We start from the raw sequence: 27,088 nt of genomic DNA, 5'->3' as shown, positions 1-27,088 counted from the left end.
AAGAGCGAACCCACGTGACCAAAGCCGAACGGGAACTGGTTGGCAGTATGACTGAGAGCAGACACTTCAGCTATCGATTACAATTTACAGAGGTTTTCTCCATTGAGGAATGTCTGATCATTTTCCAAAGAAATGTTAGAGTTTGTTTTACCATTGTTTCTTGGCTTTTGGCGCTCTACTTACTCAGCGTGCGATTCGGAAGAACAAGGCAAGTGGCGAATGAATTTATAGTTTATTTCAACTTTGTTGGTGTTCGCGTTGGTTGCTGTATGCTAGGAATTAAACTTTTGCCTAAACACTTGAAACTGATCAACATATTTGTTGGAGAATCCTGGCCACGTTCCTTAAACACAAGTTCTTTATGTGACTAATATCAAACAGTCGATTATTTGAACAAAGCATCAGACTGTCTTGTGTAAGAACATGAGCAGCGTTTTTCAAATTCGGCACAACAATTTTAGCGTAGTTCACAGTCCCTGATTAGATGGGAACAATGGGCTAAGAGGTCCAGTCCTGAGTTTGAGGGATATAGATGGTATTGTAACAATGTAAATATTCTATGACAGCAGCCTATGTATGCCACTGAGTGTAGCTATTTGACCAAGCAAACAGTCCTTTACATTTTGTTTGCTGTTTGACCATAGTTTGCATAATCTTAAATACCTTTATTATTTCCTCTTCATAAGACAGCTGGTTGCAGTTAATGAATGTCTTACATTTTGGAAATGTTAGTAATTTAGCAGGGACGCGCTTATCCAGAGCGCATCGACAGGTCATGGGACTGCAAACACACTGGATGTGTCACAAATGGCACCCTATTACCTTCATAGTGCCCTACTTCTGACCAGGGCCTATATGGCTCTTTCTTTGGTCAAAAGTAGTGCACTACATAGGAATAGGGTGCCATTTGGGAGTACAACTCACTGTGTTCTCTGTAAGAAGTAGGTCAGCCGCAAACAGTCTCTAAAGGCATTTCCTTCAGCATTGTCTGTACTGGGCTGGTCAGCTCCCAGAGGAGCACTCACTGAGGATTTGATTTGAGGATCAGACCTGGTGGGTTAAAATACAATTTTAACTCTTTCTAATATTTTGAGCATTTGCTCTATAGTCTAGAGTAGACTGCCTGGAGTGCCAGATAGGCGGGGTTTGCAGTTTTGGGACCATTTGTCCATTAAGCCAAGCAAGCTCAAGCACAGAAAGTATTTGAAATGATTTATAATAGTATTTGAACCCAGGATAGTCATCATTCTGAGTTTTCCCCACCCTGCTCATCTTATCTACGCAAAAGGAAAGTGCATGTTATGGTCCTCTTAATTTAGAGTTATTTATCCAACTTAAGTTGTGATACAAACGTTGGGCTATATGTTTAGATTTTTAACTGCATGATGCGACTCTAATGATGTTTTGAAAAAAGTTGCATGAAAGGCATGAGCTCTGCTTTGTTTTTTGCGCAGGCTGCACACACTTCATCAGTCTCTCATTCACAATTTGACAAGCACTTGATAATGCCTCGAATTTCCTGGAGGCATCCCCTTTGTGTGGATGTAATGTCCCCTAAAAAAATCCATGCCTTTTGCGGCCAGTGGCCGTTGTGCCCTTGGGCTGAATATAATAATTATAATTCCCTTCTCCCGGCTGCGTTCTCCAAAGCACCTCTCACTCACATGGCTCTCTCAGATCTCAGTTCCTATTAGCCAATGCCCGTCACGTGATCGGGTCTTTCTCACAGGCTACAAGTGAAGACAGACACATCGGGGACACAACTGTGCGCATCCTTATCCAATTCCAATGCACATATTGAAGATATTGGAAGAACTGTCCACAATTACTTTTCGTCAGCCAACAAGATGAGTAGGCCTAACGAACAGCAAAAGCACTAGCCTATGTCAATCTACTATCCCCCATAGTACACATTTGGCCTATTCTGTGCAAGAAATAAATATTCCAAACATAGTCTGGGACCGTTGTGGGATGCGATAGATCCCAAATGAATACAACCACTAGCATCAGAAAAACTTTTTTAAGCAATGAGGCTGGTGCAACAGATCAGAACATTTAGCTTAAAATGTTAATAAACTATTAGGTTATTTCTTCACATTATAAGCGCGGCAATGCGCACACGGCAATAGGCTATAAGCGCGAATGTTCCAAAATGCCATCAATTAGCAGGAAAACACAATTCTCAAAAATGACCGCAAATTCGATTATGCATTTAATGCTTTTATAATAAAGGTGCATTTTTATGGTGAAAGTTATCTTCCCCAAACTTGAAACTCACACACTGCGTATGTATGCCAGTTAGGCTCTACACCCGTTGTAAAGCAAATTAATGTGCTTAATTTTAAGAAGTTATTTGGCCACTTTAGTTGTGATACAAACCTTATCAAAACATATAGGCCTATGGGCTAGGCTACATGAGGTGTGTGACTATGATTTGAAAAAGTTATTTATAAAAGGCATGCACTGTTTCTTGCCTTACTGCACACAAGCTGGGCATCATTCACAAGTGATAATATATCATTTACAAGTGATAGGCTAATATTGTCACCCATCAGACTATTCTTAATTTCATCTTGTCTTTTCATCTTGGACCATTATCATGCACCTGTCTCGAAACCGGAGCAGGGGAAAATAATACATGTCATTTATGCACTTAAATAGGGAATGGAGGACGCTTTTCCTGTGGTTCATTTTCATGCCAGCCAGGTAGGCTGTACTCCTGTTGTAAAGAGAAGCAATGTGCTTATTAGGAAAGATGAGAAATAAATATAGTAGGCCTAACCTATAGAAACTGATGGATCCTCTTTTTAATAGAGGCAATCACTCTTGTTTTCTCACGCAATTATAGAAATGTTGCACAACATGAGCTCATGGGCTCTCATGAAGTGTTTGATTAGATTTTCGATTACATTTGCATTGATGTCAGAGTGATTAGAGGGACAATAGAGTGCTGAGTACCAGGCAGTTAGCAAGTTTGGTAGGCTACTAATGACCAGCAGCAGCATCATAGCTTGGAGAAGCCTAATTACGTGACTAAAAGGTCACGTGGAATTTGACTACCAGCCCTAGTCAGGTGTACTCAGGTGTACTAGCAAGGCAGAGGTCCTGGGTTCGAGCCTCGTTATGAGCCGAATCAGGAGGAAGCGATACTCTCTAAGCAGTCAAATAGGGCCTCAACAGTAAAGGTAAATGGGATTCCATATTCTACATATCATTTTATTTTGTTAAATGTGAAAGGGAAAATAAATGGCAGGTCTAATTGATACTCATTGCCGCAGTGTGGACATCTGTTCTAATATTGTTACTGACGCATGGGGCCTTTACTCTGATGCTGGCCTATCCAAATGTGCTCACTGCTGGCAGACACTATCAGACTTCCTGATTGCTTCTGACAAGTGGCTGGCTGGCAGGCAGCAGTGTGGACTAGGTGGGGGGCACAAGCACAACAACAACAAGTAAGCCTCGGCTGAGACTTGTCAGCTTGAGGCCTCACAAATAGCAGATCGTCTCTCATGACCCGCTCTCTCCACACTAACCCTCGGATGGATAAGCACACATGAGTTAGTTTAGTACCGACGTTGCACAGATTAGTATTGGTTAGTTGATCTCATGCATTATTTTGTGAAACAGAAGACTGCTCCGTGCTGCATCAAGTCAGCTCTAAATACAGTATCTTCCTTGCATAAGACATGTTGTTTCCAAAAACAAGTACACAGCACAGGAAGGATGATGTAACAGTTAGCCTATCTATTTGTGTTCAATGGCACAATGCTTTGTAGTATAATGCACCTTACAATGTTGCCTCTATTTCATCAGTATGATGACCCACTGACATTGTGTTTCTATAGGGCAAATAAGGGTGAAGATGACGGGTAACATTGTGCCCCTAGGTCAGCCACTGGATGCTAATAGTCTAGTGTACACACCCTGTGGCTATAGACTATATAAGCAAATGTCTCACCAGCGCTACCTCTAACTGGTCAAATTAATCCTGATTGGTAAACATATACCTAAGCTTCAAAAATCATAATATGAAAGGCATTATGACTCTTTATGTAATGCTTATAAAGGCTTTATGAATGCTACATGTCACCTCTCTACGTTAAGTGTTAGCAAAATCTTTGATAATAGCTTTTTGAAGCAGCTAGTTTTGTATTCGTTTTCTGGCCACTACCGCAAGATCATCCATAATAAAGGAGAAATAATGTTTTGTGCTTAGGCATAGCTTCTAAGTGTAGTAAATATTAGGCCTGTCCAGTCAGTGTGTGTTGAAAGGCCCAGTGTGTGTGTGTGTGTGTGTGTGTAAGTCCTGTTGACAGGATCAAAAAAGTGCCTCCAGCATTTCTTTAGGCCAAAGCTAATGTATGCATGATTTTTTACTGCACCCTCCAACACCACAGTTATTAATAGATCATGACATTCCTTGGCCTAGGGACAGAAACATATTTTTGTTGCCTCTGATTCTGATAGTCTTGAGCTGCGAATGTTTGTCAAAGCTTGTTGATTTGAAAATAAAATAAACCATAGTAACCTTAGCTGAGATAAGAACCTCAAAGGGAGCCATACACACACGATAGGAAGATAAGATAATATTTCATTAGAACCGTAAAAAATGGATAGAGAGAACAGCAGTGTTAGATTTACAGTGTTAGATTTCCCTGGGAAAATAGTCAGCTATCTCTTCCTGTAATCGCTCTGAGCTATGACATTGCTATGCAGGACTCCCACATTGCCTTTGTAATTGTTTCCATCTGCATTCCCTTAAGATACAGCTGTTGAAAGCAGTTTGTTGGATACCATTTGTAAGGGCCTGGAGTGATTCCTGCTCTGTCAGCTAATTTGGTCTGAAATGATGCTCTGTGGCATGTCTGTGTGCTCAGTTTTCAGGCTTTAAATTATTTATTTAGTATACCTTGCTGACCAGTAGCTGCTGTATTTGTTTGTTACACTGTATGTGGTAAATGAGAATGAGGGTAGCTGATACCAGTCCACCTTGAAGGTTTGAGAGACACCCGATCACATTGTACACCTTGTCTCATGAATATTGCAAAGATGTTGTTAGTAGTTCCTTTGTTGTTAGTAGTTCTAATCACTTAGGCTTGCATTTATATTGCATCTGAATCAGTCAGATCTATGTTTTATCTCTTATTTCTTCTGAAAATGTTTAGGTGGATATGTTTGTTGATGATATGACATACTGTATATCTGATATTACCTCATGTAAAATACACATTTCTTATGTTTTTCTCTTTTTATAGGAGAGATGGGGAGCCTCCACTTATAAATGGTTGGATTCCATTCCTTGGGAAGGCTTTGGAGTTTGGAAAGAATGCACATGGATTTCTTGCAGCACATAAGGAGAAACATGGAGATGTATTTACTGTGCTGATTGCTGGTGGGTAATAAATATTAGTGTATACATTTTATCATAGCATGGTTCAAAAAGGAGCAAATGTACAGTACCAGTCAAAAGTTTGGACACACCTACTCATTCAAGGGTTTTTCTTTAGTTTTACTTTTTTTTTTTACATTGTAGAATAATAGTGAAGACTTAAACTATGAAAAAACATGTGTTAACCAAAAAAGTGTTAAACAAATCAAAATATATTTGAGATACTTCAAATAGCCACCCTTTGCTTTGATGACCCGTTTTTCACACTCTTGGCATTCTCTCAACCAGCTTCACCTGGAATGATTTTCCAACAGTCTTGAAGGAGTTCCCACATATGCTGAGCACTTGTTGGCTGCTTTTCCTTCACTCTGCCGTCCGACTCATCCCAAACCATCTCAATTGGGTTGAGGCCGGGAGATTGTGGAGGCCAGGTCATCTGATGCAGCACTCCATCACTCTCCTTCTTGGTAAAATAGGCCTTACACAGCCTGGAGGTGTGTTGGGTCATTGTCCTGTTGAAAAACAGATTATAGTCCCACTAAGCCCAAACCAGAGGGGATGGCGTATCGCTGCAGAATGCTGTGTTAGCCATGCTGGTTAAGTGTGCCTTGAATTCTAAATACATCACAGACAGTGTCACCAGCAAAGCACCCCCACACCATAACACCACCTCCTCAATGCTTTACGGTGGGAACTACACATGCGGAGATCATCCGTTCACCCACACCGCATCTCACGAAGTCACGGCGGTTTGAACCAAAGATCTCAAATTTGGACTCCAGACCAAAGGACACATTTCCACCGGTCTAATGTCCATTGCTTGTGTTTATTGGCCCAAGCAGGTCTCTTCTTCTTATTGGTGTCCTTTAGTAGTGGTTTCTTTGCAGCAATTCGACCATGAACGCCTGATTCACACAGTCCCCTCTGAACAGTTGATGTTGAGATGTGTCTGTAATTGAACTCTGAAGCATTTATTTGGGCTGCAATTTCTAAGGCTGGTAACTCTGAATGAACTTATCCTCTGCAGCAGAGGTAACTCTGGGTCTTCCATTCCTGTGGTGGTCCTCATGAGAGCCAATTTCATCATAGTGCTTGATGGTTTTGCGACTGCACTTGAAGAAACTTTCAAAGTTCTTGAAATATTCCGTATTGACTGACCTTCATGGCTTAAAGTAATGATGGACTGTCATTTCTCTTTGCCTATTTGAGCTGTTCTTGCTATTATATGGACTTGGTCTTTTACCAAATAGGGCTATCTTCTGTATACTCCCCTTACCTTGTCACAACACAACTGATTTTCTCAAACGCATTAAGAAGGAAAGAAATTCCACAAATTAACTTTTAAGAAGGCACACCTGTTAATTGAAATGCATTCCAGGTGACTACCTCATGAAGCTGGTTGAGAGAATGCCAAGAGTGTGCAAAGCTGTCATCAAGGCAAAGGGTGGCTTTTGAAGAATCTCAAATATAAATATTGTGATGTCACGAGAGGCTGTGTCCTGGAGGGACGTTACATCCCCTGAGGTGGCTGCAAACCCAGACAGCTATGGCTCCATCTGCTGGTATGGTCGGGAACTCCACCCCTCTATGGCCAATCTTCCCACGCAGCTGAAACAAATGAGGAGCTGATGAGCTGAAGGTTTGGAAGGGAAGAGACACACTGAGGGGAGTGGGTGGGAAGGGAAGAGACACAGTCTCCAACCTGGGCTCTCTGGAGGACAAGAGTGCTGCACGTCCACTTCCATGAGGAATATAAGGATTTGGAGATACTTACCTTTGGGAAATACTCACCTTTGGATATATGCACCTGTGGAAATACGTGAGAGACATTTGGAAGGACTTTTTTGCTGGGTTGGCCACTAGCTGCAACGTGGACTACAGTAAGGCTGGGGAAAAGTTATCTGAGCGAGTGAGAATTATGATTTTGGATGTGGAAGAGACATCCCTGAACTGTTAACCCTTAAAGAGCCACAAGAGAACAGAATTTTGTTATATTTTCGTTAATTTCCCAAGACCTATAATAAAATCCTTGTTTTGTTTGAACCTTGTCTCCTTGCACTAACTTGAGCAATCCCGCTGAAAGCTGTGTAGCCTCTCGTGACGTCACAGATGGTGGAGAACACGGGCATCCTCAAGCGTTAATAGTGCATGTCAGAGGAGGATACCGAAGGTTTGATCACCCAGTTTTCCAAGTTGGCCGTAGGCTCCCCGCCGACTGAAATGGAGGACATATTGAAAGCCCTTGTTGCTGGCCAGCAAGCCCAGATGCAAGCAAACGTGGCTCTCTTGGAGGAGCAAAAGAAAGCCAACCTTCTGAAGGCAGAGGAATTGCAGTTGCCGAGACAGAGGGTGGTCCAAAATACCCGCCCAATAAAGGCAAGTGACTTTATATCTAAGATGGGAGCTACCGATGACATTGAGGCATACCTGCATGCATTTGAGGCCACGGCCACTAGGGAAGCCTGGCCCAAGCAACAGTGGGTTGGTCTGTTAGCCCCCCTTTCTAACCGGGGAATCGCTGAATGCTGTCCGGGACCTGGGCCCTGACCAGGTTACTGACTATGATGCCCTGAAGTCTGAGATCCTCAGCAGATATGGACTCACAAAGTTTGGTATGGCCCAGCGCTTTCACAGCTGGACCTTCCAACCAGACCAACCTCCTCGGGCGCAGATGCATGAACTTGTCCGAATCGCAGGAAATGGCTGGATCCGCAGAGGAATACAGCAGCGGCGGTGGTGGAGGCCGTTGTTGTGGATCGTTACCTACGCGCCCTGCCTTATGAGGCAAAACGGTTCATCAGTCAACAGGCCTTGACCACGGCTGATCTGACCGTGGAAGCTGTGGAAAAGTACCAGGCCACAGCGGAGATGCTGAATGCTTCCCGAAAAGACCCCAGGAGGGCGGCCCCACCACAAATGGGAAGAACCCGTCCAAAGGACCCCCAAGGTCTCGAACCCAGCCACGTCAGGACTTATCCCGGCTCCAGGGGGAACCAGAAACCAGGCGGGTCCAAGAAGAGTACACCAGGAGGGGGAAACTTCGACAGTGTTACCGGTGTGGGGAGATGGGACATATCTCCTGGCAGTGTGGGGAAACCAGCCGATGAACCTATGCCCACTGCGGAGTCCTCCAGCTCAGCACCCACACACCGTTTTGCCTCGCTCTTGGGAGTCGTAGATGGCGGCCCAGATCGACCCCCCACCTGCCCGGTAACTGTGAATCACCATGATGTGGAGGCCTTACTGGATTCTGGTAGCCGGGCCACCCTGGTGCGTAAGGATTTGGTGGGCCCAACGTGCTCTGACCCCGGGAAAGTCCTCCCAGTTTCCTGTGTCCATGGGGACACCAGAGAATACCCCATTACTGAACTTACAATGACCAGCACACGGGGAACCATACACACGACGGCGGGGTGGTTGATTCCCCTCCCGTCCCTGTCCTAATTGGACGAGACTGCCCAGCCTTTACCCACTCTGGAGAGAGTCTCAGGAGAGGATAACCCGAGTACCTCGGAAACGGAGAGGCAAGACTCATCCTGGGAAGGCTCCGGTGCAATCCTCCGAGTTACTCACTCCCGCCCGGGCTCTGATAGGGATGGCAGGTGCCCAGACCGACACCGAGACTGGTCCGGATACGGGAGAAGAGAACGCAGCCCAGGAAAGCGCTCCGTTCTCCAGTGAAGAAGACGTCCCAGGCACCAGACTTCAAGAAGGAATTCATTGTCCAAGCGGATGCTTCGGAGGTGGGTCTGGGTGCTGTCCTCACCCAGGCACATGACGGTGAAGAACATCCCATTCTCTACCTAAGCAGAAAGTTACTTCCAAGAGAGAAGAACTATTCAACGGTGGAGAAAGAATGTCTGGCTGTAGTCTGGGCCCTGGAGTCCCTTCGGTTCTATCTCCTGGGCCGACGTTTCATGGTGGTATCTGATCACGCCCCTCTGCAGTGGATGGCCAAGAACAAGGAATCAAACAGTAGAGTAACCAGATGGTTTTTGAGCTTGCAACCGTTTAACTTTTCTGTTGTCCACAGGGCTGGCAAGCACCACGGCAATGCGGACGCCCTCTCCCGGCGTGATGCCTTCTTCGCTGCCTTTACCCAACGAGGACGTCGGTCCCGGGAGGGGGATGTGTGATGTCACGAGAGGCTGTGTCCTGGAGGGACGTTACATCCCCTGAGGTGGCTGCAAACCCAGACAGCTATGGCTCCATCTGCTGGTATGGTCGGGAACTCCACCCCTCTATGGCCAATCTTCCCACGCAGCTGAAACAAATGAGGAGCTGATGAGCTGAAGGTTTGGAAGGGAAGAGACACACTGAGGGAGTGGGTGGGAAGGGAAGAGACACAGTCTCCAACCTGGGCTCTCTGGAGGACAAGAGTGCTGCACGTCCACTTCCATGAGGAATATAAGGATTTGGAGATACTTACCTTTGGGAAATACTCACCTTTGGATATATGCACCTGTGGAAATACGTGAGAGACATTTGGAAGGACTTTTTGCTGGGTTGGCCACTAGCTGCAACGTGGACTACAGTAAGGCTGGGGAAAAGTTATCTGAGCGAGTGAGAATTATGATTTTGGATGTGGAAGAGACATCCCTGAACTGTTAACCCTTAAAGAGCCACAAGAGAACAGAATTTTGTTATATTTTCGTTAATTTCCCAAGACCTATAATAAAATCCTTGTTTTGTTTGAACCTTGTCTCCTTGCACTACTTGAGCAATCCCGCTGAAAGCTGTGTAGCCTCTCGTGACGTCACAATATATTTAGATTTGTTTAACACTTTTTTTGGTACTACATGATTCCATATGTGTTATTTCATAGTTTTGATGTCTTCTCTGTTATTCTACAATGTAAAAAAAAAAGTAAAAAATTAAGAAAAACCCTTGAATGAGTAGATGTGTCCAAACTTTTGACTGGTAGTGTATATTGCTGAATTTTTTTGATAAAATGTACAGTGAGGGAAAAAAGTATTTGATCCCCTGCTGATTTTGTACGTTTGCCCACTGACAAAGAAATGATCAGTCTATAATTTTAATGGTAGGTTTATTTGAACAGTGAGAGACAGAATAACAACAACAAAATCCAGAAAAACGCATGTCAAAAATGTTATAAATTGATTTGCATTTTAATTAGGGAAATAAGTATTTGACCCCCTCTCAATCAGAAAGATTTCTGGCTCCCAGGTATCTTTTATACAGGTAACGAGCTGAGATTAGGAGCACACTCTTAAAGGGAGTGCTCCTAATCTCAGCTTGTTACCTGTATAAAAGACATCTGTCCACAGAAGCAATCAATCAATCAGATTCCAAACTCTCCACCATGGCCAAGACCAAAGAGCTCTCCAAGAATGTCAGGGACAATATTGTAGACCTACACAAGGCTGGAATGGGCTACAAGACCATCGCCAAGCAGCTTGGTGAGAAGGTGACAACAGTTGGTGTGATTATTCGAAAATGGAAGAAACACAAAAGACATGTCAATCTCCCTTGGCCTGGGGCTCCATGCAAGATCTCACCCCGTGGAGTTGCAATGATCATGAGAACAGTGAGGAATCAGCCCAGAACTACACAGGAGGATCTTGTCAATGATTTCAAGGCAGCTGGGATCATAGTCACCAAGAAAACAATTGGTAACACACTACGCCGTGAAGGACTGAAATCCTGCAGCGCCCGCAAGGTCCCCCCTGCTCAAGAAAGCACATATACAGGCCCGTCTGAAGTTTGCCAATGAACATCTGAATGATTCAGAGGAGAACTGGGTCAAAGTGTTGTGGTCAGATGAGACCAAAATGGAGCTCTTTGGCATCAACTCAACTCGCCGTGTTTGGAGGAGGAGTAATGCTGCCTATGACCCCAAGAACACCATCCCTACCATCAAACATGGAGGTGGAAACATTATGCTTTGGGGTGTTTTTCTGCTAAGGGGACATGACAACTTCACCGCATCAAAGGGACGATGGACGGGTCCATGTACCATCAAATCTTGGGTGAGAACCTCCTTCCCTCAGCCAGGGCATTGAAAATGGGTCGTCAATGGGTATTCCAGCATGACAATGACCCAAAACACAGATCTGCAAAGAGAGTGGAACAAAATCCCTCCTGAGATGTGTGCAAACCTGGTGGCCAACTACAAGAAACGTCTGACCTCTGTGATTGCCAACAAGGGTTTTGCCACTAAGTATTAAGTCATGTTTTGCAGAGGGGTCAAATACTTATTTCCCTCATTAAAATGCAAATCAATTTATAACATTTTTGACATGAGTTTTTCTGGATTTTATTGTTGTTATTCTGTCTCTCACTGTTCAAATAAACCTACCATTAAAATTATAGACTGATCTTGTCTTTGTCAGTGGGCAAACGTACAAAATCAGCAGGGGATCAAATACTTTTTTCCCTCACTGTATATCATGTATTGTGCTTCTTTAAATGGTATTTAATAACAGTAAAGTTACAAACAATATGATTAGACAGTACACATGTTTCATGTCTATTGAAATACAATCCTGTCCTCACATTTCCTCTCAGGCAAATACATGACCTTCATAATGAATCCGTTGCTGTATCCGTACGTCATCAAACATCGAAAACAGCTGGACTTCCATGAGTTTTCTGACCAAGTGGCCCCCATGACGTTCGGCTACCCCCCTGTCAGGAGCGGCAAGTTCCCCGGCATGGACGAGCACATCCAGAGGTCCTTCCGTCTTCTACAGGGCGAGAACCTCGATAACCTGACAGAGAGCATGATGGGAAATCTTATGTTTGTGTTCCGACAAGACTACCTGAGTGGGGAGAGCGAGTGGAGGACTGAAAGTGTGTACCAATTCTGCAATTCAATCATGTTTGAGGCTACTTTCCTGACCATCTTTGGCAAGCCTGCCCACACCAGCAGACACAGCGGAATGGTGACGCTTCGAGAGGACTTTGTCAAGTTCGACACCATGTTCCCCCTCCTCATTGCCAGGATCCCAATCTCTCTGCTGGGAGGAACCAAGGCCATCCGAGATAAACTGATCAACTACTTCCACCCTCAGAGAATGTCTCGATGGTCCAACACCTCAGGGTTCATAAAGGAAAGAGCAGCACTGTTTGAACAGTATGACAGCATGGGAGACGTAGATAAAGCAGGTAAACACAGTTGATATCCTGTAGCACCTGGCCTTTTTTATACATTTCTATGCAGCACTTTATCTTACTTCCTAAATTTGACTACCGGTATGTAAACCTACTGTATCTCAGTAACACTTAACCTTACCTTTACTATATGCCCTTATACCTACACAGTAATAACCAACGTAAACACATGTCACCATGTAGATGCTTTCCCTCTCTGTATGCACCTACAACATAAAATGTACTACTTTGACTTCAACAAGGACATTCCAAACCTCAGTTGTAACTCTTACCGAGTAACTCTGGGTAACTCTTGCCCAGTACCCTGCCCTGAGTCACTGTTACTAGCCGGCTACCACCCGGTACTCTACCCTGCACCTTAGAGACTGCTGCCCTATGTACAGTGAGGGAAAAAAGTATTTGATCCCCTGCTGATTTTGTACGTTTGCCCACTGACAAAGACATGATCAGTCTATAATTTTAATGGTAGGTTTATTTGAACAGTGAGAGACAGAATAACAACAAAAAAATCCATAAAAATGCTATAAATTGATTTGCATTTTAATGAGGGAAATAAGTATTTGACCCCTCTGCAAAACATGACTTAGTACTTGGTGGAAAAACCCTTGTTGGCAATCAGAGGTCAGGCGTTTCTTGTAGTTGGCCACCAGGTTTGCACACATCTCAGGAGGGATTTTGTCCCACTCCTCTTTGCAGATCTTCTCCAAGTCATTAAGGTTTCGGAGGCTGACGTTTGGCAACTCGAACCTTCAGCTCCCTCCACAGATTGTCTATGGGATTAAGGTCTGGAGACTGGCTAGGCCACTCCAGGACCTTAATGTGCTTCTTCTTGAGCCACTCCTTTGTTGCCTTGGCCGTGTGTTTTGGGTCATTGTCATGCTGGAATACCCATCCACGACCCATTTTCAATGCCCTGGCAGAGGGAAGGAGGTTCTCACCCAAGATTTGACGGTACATGGCCCCGTCCATTGTCCCTTTGATGCGGTGAAGTTGTCCTGTTCCCTTAGCAGAAAAAACACCCCAAAGCATAATGTTTCCACCTCCATGTTTGACGGTGGGGATGGTGTTCTTGGGGTCATAGGCAGCATTCCTCCTCCTCCTCCAAACACGGCGAGTTGAGTTGATGCCAAAGAGCTCGATTTTGGTCTCATCTGACCACAACACTTTCACCCAGTTCTCCTCTGAATCATTCAGATGTTCATTGGCAAACTTCAGACGGGCATGTATATGTGCTTTCTTGAGCAGGGGGCGCTGCAGGATTTCAGTCCTTCACAGCGTAGTGTGTTACCAATTGTTTTCTTGGTGACTATGGACCCAGCTGCCTTGAGATCATTGACAAGATCCTCCTGTGTAGTTCTGGGATGATTCCTCACCGTTCTCATGATCATTGCAACTCCACAAGGTGAGATCTTGCATAGAGCCCCAGGCCGAGGGAGATTGACAGTTATTTTGTGTTTCTTCCATTTTCGAATAATCACACCAACTGTTGTCACCTTCTCACCAAGCTGCTTGGCGATGGTCTTGTAGCCCATTCCAGCCTTGCGTAGGTCTACAATCTTGTCCCTGACATCCTTTGAGAGCTCTTTGGTCTTGGCCATGGTGGAGAGTTTGGAATCTGATTGATTGATTGCTTCTGTGGACAAGTGTCTTTTATACAGGTAACAAGCTGAGATTAGGAGCACTCCCTTTAAGAGTGTGCTCCTAATCTCAGCTCGTTACCTGTATAAAAGACACCTGGGAGCCAGAAATCTTTCTGATTGAGAGGGGGTCAAATACTTATTTCCCTCATTAAAATGCAAATCAATGTATACAATTTTCGACATGCGTTTTTCTGGATTTTTTTTTGTTATTCTGTCTCACTGTTCAAATAAACCTACCATTAAAATTATAGACTGATCATTTCTTTGTCAGTGGGCAAACGTACAAAATCAGCAGGGGATCAAATACTTTTTTCCCTCACTGTACATAGTCATTGAACACTGGTCACTTTAATAATGTTTACATACTGTTTTACCCACTTTATATGTATATACTGTATTCTAGTCATGTCTCATCCTATACAACTACTGCTTTACACACCTTTTCTATTCATACACTGTCCATACTGTCTATACACACCATTATATGTACATATATATTTATATACATTTATATTTATATACATTTGTTATTATTTATATATATAAATTATATATTCATATACATTTCAGAATCTGCCATTGCTCGTTCTGATATTTCTTAATTTTTTCTTCAAATATTTTTGGGGATTGTGTGTGTATTACTGCACTGTTACAGCTATAAATTCAAGCATTTCACTGCACCTGTGTTAACATCTGCAAATTTGTATAGATAGATTTGATTTAAATATAACTCTTTCTTACCTTTACCTGCCCCAGCTCATCATTTTGCCATTCTATGGGCTTCGGTGGGAAACACAGTTCCAGCCACCTTTTGGGCCATGTATTACCTGGTGACGCACCCAGAGGCCCTTGCAGTGGTGCGTGAGGAGATCCATGGTGTCCTGCAGGTCTCAGGAATAGAAGCAGACCACAACGGAGACATCGCCTTCACCAGAGAACAGCTGGACAGCCTACTGTATCTGGGTAGGTTATTGTTAAAATGTATCATCGTTAGGTTGGTCTTAATCTCAGCACCCACAGCCAAATCCGCTAATGGACTGTCATAAGAGATTAGGTTTGTCTGCAGCGTCCAAATTTTCCCTTAGCATTTTCTGTTGTTTTTTTTCTCTATGATTGTATTAAATGGTCTCAGCCGCAAGCACAGGCAGGGTTCAGTTGAGTCAATGGTAGTGTGGCTTTGAGAGGGCCTTCCGATCCTTTGTATGTCTGACTATACAAACAGCATAGAGGTCTTCTTATTACACTCCTACTCTGTAGTGGCAGGTGCTCTGTGTGTTGGTCTGTGTGTACAATTTAGGGCAAATCCTCCTGTCCCCACCCCCCAAAAGGATCCCTCCAGACTCTGTACCTGTCACATTAGATCACGCTGCTGCACCCACCATGCGGACTGTAGCCTCATCTCGTCTGACAACTGCATGCTCGGGGACAAATGCCACTGGTGTAGATTCTCTGTGGCTCCCTCTCTCTCTCACACTAATGATTTATCTCCCTAAGGGGAACACAGTGGAATATCTGTTTCACATCTGTTTGGTCTTATAAGTGATAGGGGGTTGGTTGAGTACTTAGTACTTACAGTAGCTACATTTCATATTCTTCTCTCTTTGGCCTATAGTGTTTTCTCTTAAGATTGTAATGGTTTTAATGAAAAACACTGCTAGTCAGGATTCCTTTATGTATGCATGTGGAAATAAAACTATGTATGACTTACGATTACTCAGCTTGTGTTTTAGCCATTTTGCTAGAGCAATTCATATTTCTAACTAATAGCCCTTCAAGTCTCAAAGATTTCCCTCCTGTGTGAGTATATGTATGTAGTGAGTCAGTATTGGGCCACTCAAGGTACTTTTTTTTTTTTTATATATGTTCAGATAGGCCAAAACAAAACCCATGGCAATGTTGGTAACTACAAAACAAAAATGCATGGTGACTAACTGAACTGTTCTGTGTTGTGTTCTCAGAGAGCTCCATAAATGAGAGTCTGCGGCTGTCTTCAGCCTCCATGAACATCCGCGTGGCCCAGGAGGACTTCGGCTTGCGGCTGGAGGGAGAGCGCTCAATCGGAGTGAGGAAAGGAGATATCATCTCCCTGTATCCCCAGAGCATGCACATGGACCCCGAGATCTACGAGAATCCAGAGGTAAAGAAGACCAGTCGTTCAGATTCTGTGGGCGTCCTAGAATGGCTGTAGGCTTTCTCTCACCTTCACTGTGTCTAGTCTGGTCTGGGGGTTTTGTTGATCTGCTGAAGTGCCTTCCTCCACCATCCCACACCCCCTGCTGTTTGGTGCGTGCGTGTGTGTCCCCAGGTTAGATTAATGAGCAGAATGCATGGACTCTGAGTGATTGAATTCACCCACTGGCCTTCAGAAGGTCACACCATGCATGCTAATGTAATCAGGGTGTGACTGGTGATAACCTTGCCATGAACTGTGACTAAGCAAAATGGAAACTTTTCTGGAAAATTACCCTTTATTATAAGGCACAAGAAAATAAAGGCCTACTCACTTATTTATATTACCCCTCCAACAGATCTACAAGTTTGACCGATACATCGAAGACGGAAAGGAAAAGACTGACTTCTATAAGGACGGCCAGAAGCTGAAGTACTACCGGATGTCTTTCGGCTCGGGCTCCACTAAGTGCCCAGGAAGGTACTTTGCGGTGAATGAGATAAAGCAGTTCCTGTCTCTGCTACTGCTCTACTTTGACGTGGAGGTGGTGGAAGGGCAGGAGCCGTGTACCCTGGACCCCAGCCGTGCTGGCCTGGGCATCCTGCTACCTGCCACTGACGTCCAGATCCGCTACAGGCCACGTCGGGCCTGAGAGGAGGACATCTATATATGAACAAACACTAGACGGATGAGCCCTGTGTGGCTAATGGATTTGTCTATTTTCTCATAGGTTACATCCCGAATGGTACCTTATTTATTCCCTACATAGTGCACTACTTCAGACCAGGGCCCATACGGCTTTGGTCAAAATTACTGCACTATATTGGCAGTAGGGTGCCATTTGGGACACACCCATGGATGATTGTTCACACGAGAAGCTATTGACTGAACAGCAATGCATTGCTAATTTGTCAGTGTATTATATTAGGCAGGCTCTAACAGTGGGCAGGACTGGTGAATCTGCTAGCTAGGGACCTTTGGTGTTTTATTCCATAGGACAGAATGATCCATTAATTACTTACAGTTAACAGTTTTTGCTGTTAATAACAGTATTTATTTGAATGCTAAAAATATGTTAATGTTTATTATGCCTTGCATTATAAAACCATATATACCAGGGTATAGGGGCCCTGGATCAATGTCCCAAAACAAGAAAAAAACTGTTGGTCTCAACTTACTGTTGAGAGTTAGAATAGTAGAATACACACGGTTCAATTTCGAAATGTGGTTGTGCATCAGCAGTTTCTCTCTTATGTCAGTCACTCAATTAGCCCTTGTCAGCAAATGTTTTAATTTATTGTAAGTTAGTCTAGCCAGCTATCTTGACCTGTAGTAATCATGGTTGAATTACCGATCGGGGGGCCCCCATTGATTTTGTTAGTCACTCTAACTGAGATATCGTAATAAAAATGGCAAACATTTCTCTCCACCCCATGACAAAATGTGTAGAATTGCAGGAAATTAACTCAAAAACTTCAATTTCTCTCTCCACTGTCAAGAGGGGGGCCCCATCCCTGATCTATACTGTACAACAGTAGTTGAATAAAATAGTTGAACTATATTACAGGGTATAGTACAATGTGATAAAAGCTTTATGTATTAGATGGTGGTGTCCCTAAAACATTTGATGACTTATGTATTCGTTTCATTTTTCTATAACATTAACCAAATAACCAACCATTTAAAGTTATACATTCAAATGTCTTTCCTATTTCAAGAGTCCTACAGGGTACTTACTATTTACAATTCTTGAAATAAAAACTGGACAAATCAGTTCTGCATGTGGCAGTAATTTTAGTCCTTTTACCAATAGTGACCTATTCTCTTAATGTATCCAGTGAATCTGCAAGGTTAACTATATGCTCAGAGGAATTATTTTGTTTGACCAACTCAATTGAGTGGGAGTACAATGTTCTGATTGTTGTTTGTCATTAATGCTGTCCCTGGTAATGAAACGACTCCATTTATGTTTGTCAAAGGCATTATTAAATAGTATTTAGGGAAATGTAAATTACACAATTAATGACCAAATTACATGTATGGAAATATTTGTATTGAATTTATTTGGGTAAAAGACATATAGGCCTACAACAAAATGTACAATGTGGAGGATAGCACTTAAAAGTATTAATTAAAACACTTTGAAAGTGGTCCTCGATGGTAAAAACAATATCATTATCAAATTCCTCAATTTAAGATTGAAATTTAGGCCTATAGGCTACCTATTAATTTCACCCAATAGTCACAATTGCTCTCTTTGTAACTAACTAATTTGGGTTTGGTTGTACATAGCCCATTCATTGAGGTATAGGCTACTGGAAAACAGACCATACCATCTCTTATGTCACCAATACAATTTATCCATTGAACATCTAATCAAACTGAAGAAAATGAATGTACTGTAGGACATAATGGTTAAATAAGACTAAACATAATTTGTTAAAGGCTAACCATTTTTGACCATGTTGGCTGTCATTTTGTTAGATTTTGCAAAACAACTATCTTCGAAACGTAAGCACCATGCAGAACAGAGTCCTATACAGTATAGGACTCCATGTTCTGGTAATATGTGATTACTTCTGTCAGTCATTCTGGTCCCATCAATTCAGTTGTGCGCACAAAGCTTGAAGTTCCATGTTAGCGTCGGACACACCTGTTAAAGGTTTATGGTTGAAATGTTTATTTATTGAAGAGATTTGCATTGCTATTGAAAGGGTCCGGAATCCCAGTAGAGAACGGGTATCCTGTCTGCTGGTCATAGACCCCTAATCCGGGTGCACCAGCAGCATTCGCAGCAGTAACGCCAGGTCCATGGTTAAGATAACTGACAAGTCTTCTCATCTCGTCAAGTGCTTGTGCCTGCATGAGGATGTAGTTTTTGGCGAGGAGCAAAGTGGCTATTTTGGATAACTTCCGTACGGATGGGCTGTGCGCGTAGGGGATCACCGACCGCAGTTCATCGAGCGCGTCGTTCAGGTCGTGCATTCTCCTCCTCTCCCGGGCGTTAATGTTGAGCCTCAGCACCTTCTGCTCTTTGTGTTTCTTACCTGCTGCGTCACATTTAGCCATTGATGCCATGAGCCTTTCCTCAGGAAAAAGCACCATGTCACTCCTGCCAATTCCATCACTGTCATCATCCTGACTCTGCTCCCCACCACTGCTCTCCGCCGTTGCTGCGGCTGCAGCCGTGTGCTTTAAAAATTCCCCGTACTTTACGCACAACGATTCGGATGGGAAGCCACGTGTTTCCGCCCGACCTCCGGCCATTGTTCCCGGTTGTGAGTGCTCCTGATCAAAACTGATGGGTGATTGTCGGTCTCTGGGAGAGGGAGACAGTCCTATGCTGGAGCCCGATCTGAAAGAATCCATCCTTTTGCGTCGAAGCGCTGGATCTTTCTGAAGGTCTCGCCACTACAGCGTTCTCTGTGCGCAGTCCTGTTGAGTCAGTGGTTCCTATCCCCAACCCTTTCTCGACCGCTTGTGATTGCCGTGGTTTCTGCCCGCCGCTTAAGTAAATCTTGATGTTACACTTGTCCAGTGACTGTTTAATATGACACAGTACCGTGCGCCCTCGACGTTCACCTTCACGAGATAATGAAAGAACACATTAGGAAAAGCATGAGCCAGGCAATTTTCTACTTGATTAACTCCAGGCAGGAGTGAGACGTTTATTTTATGGACCAAATCGAGACTACAACCCATGCGTAATAGGCTACATTGTGATGCCATTGCCAATCGTTTACGTTAATGTGCGCTGTCATGACAGGGTTGATGATCATAGTTGCACCCCGTGTCAATCATTGGTTTAAATCATAAAACAAATGAGTTGACTTGACTTGACTACTGTTTTAAATGCATAGTAAAGATAACTATTTGTGGCATTGGGCAGCATAGCCCAGGTGTATATTGGACTAGTCCATAGGCTACTGGTCTGTGCCTTTCTTTCAGAAACTCAGATGTGGGGATATTATTTTATTTGTCAGATGAGCTTAATTTGGCCTGAAAATGTAATATATTTCTGCCAAAGTATAATTTTGAAATGCTTAGGGAAAAGACAACATTCTGTAATAGAGACATTTCATAGTTCCAAATATCAAACAGACAAGGGGAGTATTTCACAAGGAATCCCTCTACCAGTTCAACTAAACAATTTATTATACCATAAGCTCCTCCCTTAGTGCAGAGGCCCACAATTATGAGACTTCTCAGCTACAGTGGATGGAACATAAAGTCTATAAGTCTATTCTTCTTCTATACATTAACCATAATGGCACATTGACTTGATGCTCCATGCTGCATGGTATTTTGGTACGGTATAGGGCCTAGGGTTTCCTTATTCTCTTTGTCTGGATGTTAGCCTATTAGTTATTATAAAGTTATTAATTAATTATAAAAACTATTACTACTTTTTCAGATTGCAGAGGTGAAGAGGCTGCTGCCCAGCAGTGGACATGTTACTGCCCTTGAAGGATACCTGGTAGCGCTCAGCTGTAACTACACTATCAGTATCTCCTGATCTCTTCTGGTACATCCAATTCACAAGGGACTCTCCTCAGCATGTCCAAGTTTTCAACGTTTTGTCACATGCACAGGATACAGCAGGTGTAAAACAGTACAGTGAAATGCTGCGCGGCTGCTCAGCCATGGAAACCCCATTTCATGAAGCTCCCGATGAACAGTTATTGTGCTGACGTTGCTTCCAGGGGCAGTTTGGAACTCGGTAGTGAGTGTTGCAACCGAGGACAGATGATTTTTACGCGCTACAGGCTTCAGCACTCGGCGGTCCTGTTCTGTGAGCTTGTGTAGCCTACCACTTCGCAGCTCAGCCGTTGCTCCTAGACGTTTCCACTTCACAATAACAGCACTTACAGTTGACCGGGGCAGCTCTAGCAGGGCAGGAATTTGACTAACTGACTTGTTGGAAAGGTGGCATCTTATGACGGTGCCATGTTGAAAGTCACTAAGCTCTTCAGTTAGGCCATTCTACTGCCAATGTTTGTCTATGGAGATTGCATGGCTGTGTGTTAGATTTTATACACCTGTCAGCAACAGGTGTGGCTGAAATAGCCAAATCCACTAATTTGAAGTGGTGTCCACATACTTTTGTGTGTGTATGTATGTACAGTTGAAGTCTGAAGTTTACATACACCTTAGCCAAATACATTTAAACTCAGTTTTTCACAATTCCTGACATTTAATCCTAGTAAAAATTCCCTGTTTTAGGTTAGTTAGGATCACCACTTTATTTTAAGAATATGAAATGTCAGAATAATAGTAGAGAGAATGATTGATTTCAGCTTTTATTTCTTTCATCACATTCCCAGTGGGTCAGAAGTTTACAAACACTCAATTAGTATTTGGTAGCATTTCCTTTAAATTGTTCAACTTGGGTTAAACGTTTCGGGTAGCCTTCCACAAGCTTCCCACAATAAGTTGGGTGAATTTTGGCCCATTCCAACTGACAGAGCTGGTGTAACTGAGTCAGGTTCGTAGGCCTCCTTGCCCGCACATGCTTTTTCAGTTCTGCCCACAAATGTTCTATAGGATTGAGGTCAGGGCTTTGTGATGGCCACTCCAATACCTTGACTTTGTTGTCCTTAAGCCATTTTGCCACAACTTTGGAAGTATGCTTGGGGTCATTGTCCATTTGGAAGACCCATTTGCGACCAAGCTTTAACTTCCTGACTGATGTCTTGAGATGTTGCTTCAATATATCCACATAATTTTCCTTCCTCATGATGCCATCTATTTTGTGAAGTGCACCAGTCCCTCCTGCAGCAATGTACCCCCACAGCATGATGCTGCCACTCCCGTGCTTCACAGTTGGGATGGTGTTCTTCAGCTTGCAAGCGCCCCCCTTTTTCCTCCAAACATAACGATGGTCATTATGGCCAAACAGTTATATTTTTGTTTCATCAGACCAGAGGACATTTCTCCAAAAAGTACGATCTTTGTCCCCATGTGCAGTTGCAAACCGTAGTCTGGCTTTTTTATGGCGGTTTTGGAGCAGTGGCTTCTTCCTTGCTGAGCGGCCTTTCAGGTTATGTCGATATAGGACTCGTTATACTGTGGATATAGATACTTTTGTACCTGTTTCCTCCAGCATCTTCACAAGGTCCTTTGCTGTTGTTCTGGGATTGGTTTGCACTAAAGTACGTTCATCTCTAGGAGACAGAACGCATCTCCTTCCTGAGCGGTATGACAGCTGCATGGTCCCATGGTGTTTATACTTGCGTACTATTGTTTGTACAGATGAACGTGGTACCTTCAGGCATTTGGAAATTGCTCCCAAGGATGAACCAGACTTGTGGAGGTCTTGGCTGATTTCTTTTGATTTTCCCATGATGTCAAGCAAAGAGGCACTGAGTTTGAAGGTAGGCCTTGAAATACATCCAAAGGTACACCTCCAATTGACTCAAATGATGTAGAAGCTTCTAAAGCCATGACATCACTTTCTGGAATTTCCCAAGCTGTTTAAAGGCACAGTCAACTTAGTGTGTAACTTCTGACCCCACTGGAATTGTGATACAGTGAATTTTAAGTAAACAATTGTTGGAAAAATTACTTGTGTCATGCACAAAGTAGATGTCCTAACCGACTTGCCAAAACTATAGTTTGTTAACAAGAAATTTGTGGAGTGGCTGAAAAACGAGTTTTAATGACTCCAATCTAAGTGTATGTAAACTTCCGACTTCAACTGTAAGTACAGAACCATTAACGTTAGCTATGGTTGAAATGCACTCACTTTCTTTTAAAGCTAAGCCAAGTTTATATAGCTAACAACTGAATCCATTTAAAGTAAGAGTAACATCATGCTTTGTTGCATTATCAAGTAGCTTTCAGGATATCTTTTCCATAAAGTAATCCGCCAGCTCAGAGTATAGTCATGCAGAGCTGTCTTGAGTCATGGAACAGAACACACCCTGACGCTACCTGCGGTTTAATGGAGGTTGGCATCTAATATGTTGCATTACCGCTGCCAACTGAACTATAGATCCATTACACTTTGTGATACAAAATGGGAAAGGGGAACCCCAAAAAATGTATATACAGTACCAGTCAAATGTTTGGACACACCTACTCATTCCAGGGTTTTTCTTTATTTTTGCTATTTTCTACATTGTAGAAAAGTAGTGAAGACATCAAAACTATGAAATAACACATATGGAATCTTGTACTAACCAAAAAAGTGTAACAAATCAAAATATATTTTTTATTTTAGATTCTTCAAAGTAGCCATCCTTTGGCTTGATAACAGTTTTGCACACTCTTGGCATTCTCTCAACCAGTTTCACCTGGAATGCTTTTCCAACAGTCTTGAAGGGGTTCCCACATATGCTGAGCACTTGTTGGCTGCTTTTCCTTCACTCTTCGGTCCAACTCATCCCAAACCATCTCAATTGGGTTGAGGTCGGGTGATTTGTGGAGCCAGGTCATCTGATGCAGCACTCCATCACCATACTGGTTAAGTGTGCCTTGAATTCTAAATAAATCACAGACAGTGTCACCAGCAAAGCACCATCACACCTCCTCCTCAATGCTTCATGGTGGGAACCACACATGTGGAGATCATCTGTTCACCTACTCTGCGTCTCACAAAGACACGGCAGTTGGAACCAAAAATCTCAAATTTGGACTCATCAGACCAAAGGACAGATTTCCACCGGTCTAATGTCCATTGCTCGTGTTTCTTGGCCCAAGCAAGTCTCTTCTTCTTATTGGTGTCCTTTAGTAGTGATTTCTTTGCAGTAATTCGACCATGAAGGCCTGATTCACGCAGTCTCCACTGAACAGTTGATGTTGTGATGTGTCTGTTACTTGAACTCTTTGAAGCATTTATTTGGGCTGCAATTTCTGAGGCTGGTAACTCTAATGAACATATAACTCTGGGTCTTCCTTTTCTGTAGCGGTCCTCATGAGAGCCAGTTTCATCATAGCGCTTGAGGGTTTTTGCGACTGCACTTGAAGAAACTTTAAAAGTTCTTAATTTTCCGGATTGACTGACCTTCATGTCTTAAAGTAAAGTAATGATGGACTGTCATTTCTCTTTGCTTATTTGAGCTGTTCTTGCCATAATATGGACTTGGACTTTTACCAAATAGGGCTATCTTCTGTATACCAACCCTACCTACCATAACACAACTGATTGGCTCAAACGCATTAAGAAGGAAATAAATTCCACAAATTAACTTTTAACAAGGCACACCTGTTAATTGAAATGCATTCCAGGTGACAACCTCATGAAGCTGGTTGAGAGAATGCCAAGAGTGTGCAAAGCTGTCATCAAGGCACAGGGTGGCTACTTTGAAGAATCTCAAATATAAAATATATTTTGATTTGTTTAACACTTTTTTTGGTTAATACATGATTCCTTATGTGTTATTTCATAGTTTGTCTTCACTATTGTTCTTCAATGTAGAAAATAGTAAAAATAAAGAAAAACCCATGAATGAGTAGGTGTGTCCAAACTTTTCACTGGTACTGTATATATGATGTATAGACATTATGGACAGTATGTGGATAGAATGTAGTATATCTGAAGAATATGTACAATAGAATAGTATATGTACAGCAATAGTTGAATAGGATGGCCTTGACTAGAATACAGTATATACATATGAAATGGGTAAAACAGCAAAGGGTTAAGTTTAGTTATTTATTCTGAGTGGTTAAGATTAGGTCTATGGTTTGGGGAAAGCATAAAACTAAATTTTCTAAAATGTGCCGTTTCCATTTTACTATCATCAAATACTCTCCCTGCTTGCTGGATAATTGTGAACTGCCGTGGCACAGTGGTCTAAACAGCGGGCTGTGAGTTCGTGCCCAGTGCTGTCCCATTGATTTAAAAATGTTTGGGGTGCGCGCTAAGGAAGGCATATATCGACGTCCTCAGAGCCTTCTGAAACATCCAAAATCGAATTGTGTTTCTGGTGACCAGGCTGCTTTTTGCGTCATTGCTTTGGTCAAAAAAAGCTGAGTCAATGGAAACCACACTATATCCATCCAGTGCCTGCTAGTGTCAGAGAGCCCTGGCTTGCACGGATATAGCAGGACAGCATGTGAAAGCAGCTTCTGACTTCACACAATTGTTAGTTAATGGTAGAGAGAATGAATGCTTTTTGGAAACGCCATTAATGCAGACTTTTTTTCTTACTTTTTAAAAAACTGCATTGTTGGTTAAGGACTGTAAGTAAGCATTTCACGGTAAGGTCTACACTTGTTGTATTCGGCGCATGTGACAAATAAAATTTGATTTGAAAAAACCTGTTGCCTTCTTTACATTTTAGTCATTTAACAGACGTGATCTTCTTTATGAAAACACCCCAGAGATCCATATTCCAGTCCCTGTTATCGTCAAAAGTCTTTATGGCCAGAGACCTGTGCGAAGTAGGCCGCACTGATAAGACCAGACATTTTACAGTATGAGGGAGGGAGGGAGGGGGACCCGCGTGTCGTTTGGCCCCATCTGATGGGAATCGATCAGAACATCAAAGAGCAACGGCGACCGGAGACTTTGGAGCGCCGGGAATGGCTTCCCAAACACGTGCTGCTGACGCTCTCTGGACTTTAGTTGCTAGCTGCTGTAGAATCTCTGACACAGGAGTGATAACTGCAATGTCAGACTCCAGGCTGGAAGTCTAACTGCAGAGTCACTGGCATTGAGTAACAGGGTTGAGTAACCTAGTAGTCAATGTCACCATTGGGACACTGTTGAGTACACGGACCACATCCTTTGGAACTGCCCCATCAGTCATGGCCTACTACTCTATTAACCTGGATACTGTGTTAACCAATCATGTCTATATAAGTATCTCTAAGGATGGCAGAGACAGGGGCACTGCATGGGGTAGAAGAGAGAGGATATTTCAGAAGGTCAAGCAGGCTTCCAGCAGCTATATGGTGGAGGCGTAACCAGGCCAGTCCAGTGCAGCTTTGTAGCTTGTCTCAGTTCTGCTCAGCCCATCTCAGAAGCATGAAGGGTATAAATGTTTGTCAGGTGTCTAGTTCCACAATAGGGGTTTTCCCCTTAGTTCACCTTTATTTACAACCAGGTCAGGTCCTATTCCCTCACCACCTTGTAAAGCCCAGGATTAAGACTGGAAGAAGAATTCCGGAACCATTAACTTTCATTTCGAAATAGAATCCCATTGTCTTTCTATGACCATAACACAGCACATCTTCATATTCTACCACGGTGCATTACAAGGGAAATCCCTTTAATGGAACTTGATCTCTCCGATGGCGAGTAAGTGATACGTTAGCAAAACATATTTCCAGACTCATTTCCATTCTCCAGTCATGTACGGCACAGGAGGCTGCTGGGGGGAGACCGGCTCATAGTAATGTCCAGAACGGTGCAAATGGAATGGCATCAAACACCTGGAAACCATGTGTTTGATGTATTTGATACCGTTCCACTGATTCCGCTCCAGTCATTACCACAAGCCTGTTCTCCCCAATGAAGGTGCCACCAACAACCTGTGGTGTGAATAGCTAGGTCTAAAGAACTAGAGTCCAGTGCGTTATGGGAGGCTGGTGTCAGATTCACTGTTTAGTGAACTACATGTACATCAACCTCACAGGTTAGGTCAGGTGATGGTAATTGTTTTCTGTTGTTTTAAGAAGCATTGTAATGAAGACAGTTTGTCTCATCTAAAGGAGGAGTTATTGCCCTCTCTGGGAAACGTGATAGGGTGGCCAGTGGAAGAGGATGTGAGTACATGTGTAACAGATGGGGATTTGTAACCTCAC

At 43.2% G+C, this 27,088-nt stretch overlaps 1 protein-coding gene and 1 pseudogene across 1 annotated transcript; one reads left to right on the top strand and one right to left on the bottom strand.

Annotated features, from left to right (window-relative positions):
• Positions 1 to 28: 28 nt before the first annotated feature.
• LOC121580895 lies at positions 29 to 17,458 on the top strand (annotated as a pseudogene).
• A 76-nt stretch (positions 17,459 to 17,534) lies between these two features.
• On the bottom strand, positions 17,535 to 20,944 carry LOC121580896 (class E basic helix-loop-helix protein 22-like). The gene has a single exon (XM_041896055.2). The coding sequence runs from the start codon at positions 19,703 to 19,705 to the stop codon at positions 19,016 to 19,018; it is 690 nt and encodes a 229-aa protein (XP_041751989.1). The 5' UTR covers positions 19,706 to 20,944; the 3' UTR covers positions 17,535 to 19,015.
• Between the last annotated feature and the right edge of the window lie 6,144 nt (positions 20,945 to 27,088).

Source organism: Coregonus clupeaformis, chromosome 14 (genome assembly GCF_020615455.1).
Source record: "Coregonus clupeaformis isolate EN_2021a chromosome 14, ASM2061545v1, whole genome shotgun sequence".
NCBI classification, from domain to species: domain Eukaryota; kingdom Metazoa; phylum Chordata; class Actinopteri; order Salmoniformes; family Salmonidae; genus Coregonus; species Coregonus clupeaformis.
The sequence above is the reverse complement of the archived record's forward strand: the minus strand, read 5'-3'. Positions and strand labels throughout refer to the sequence as shown.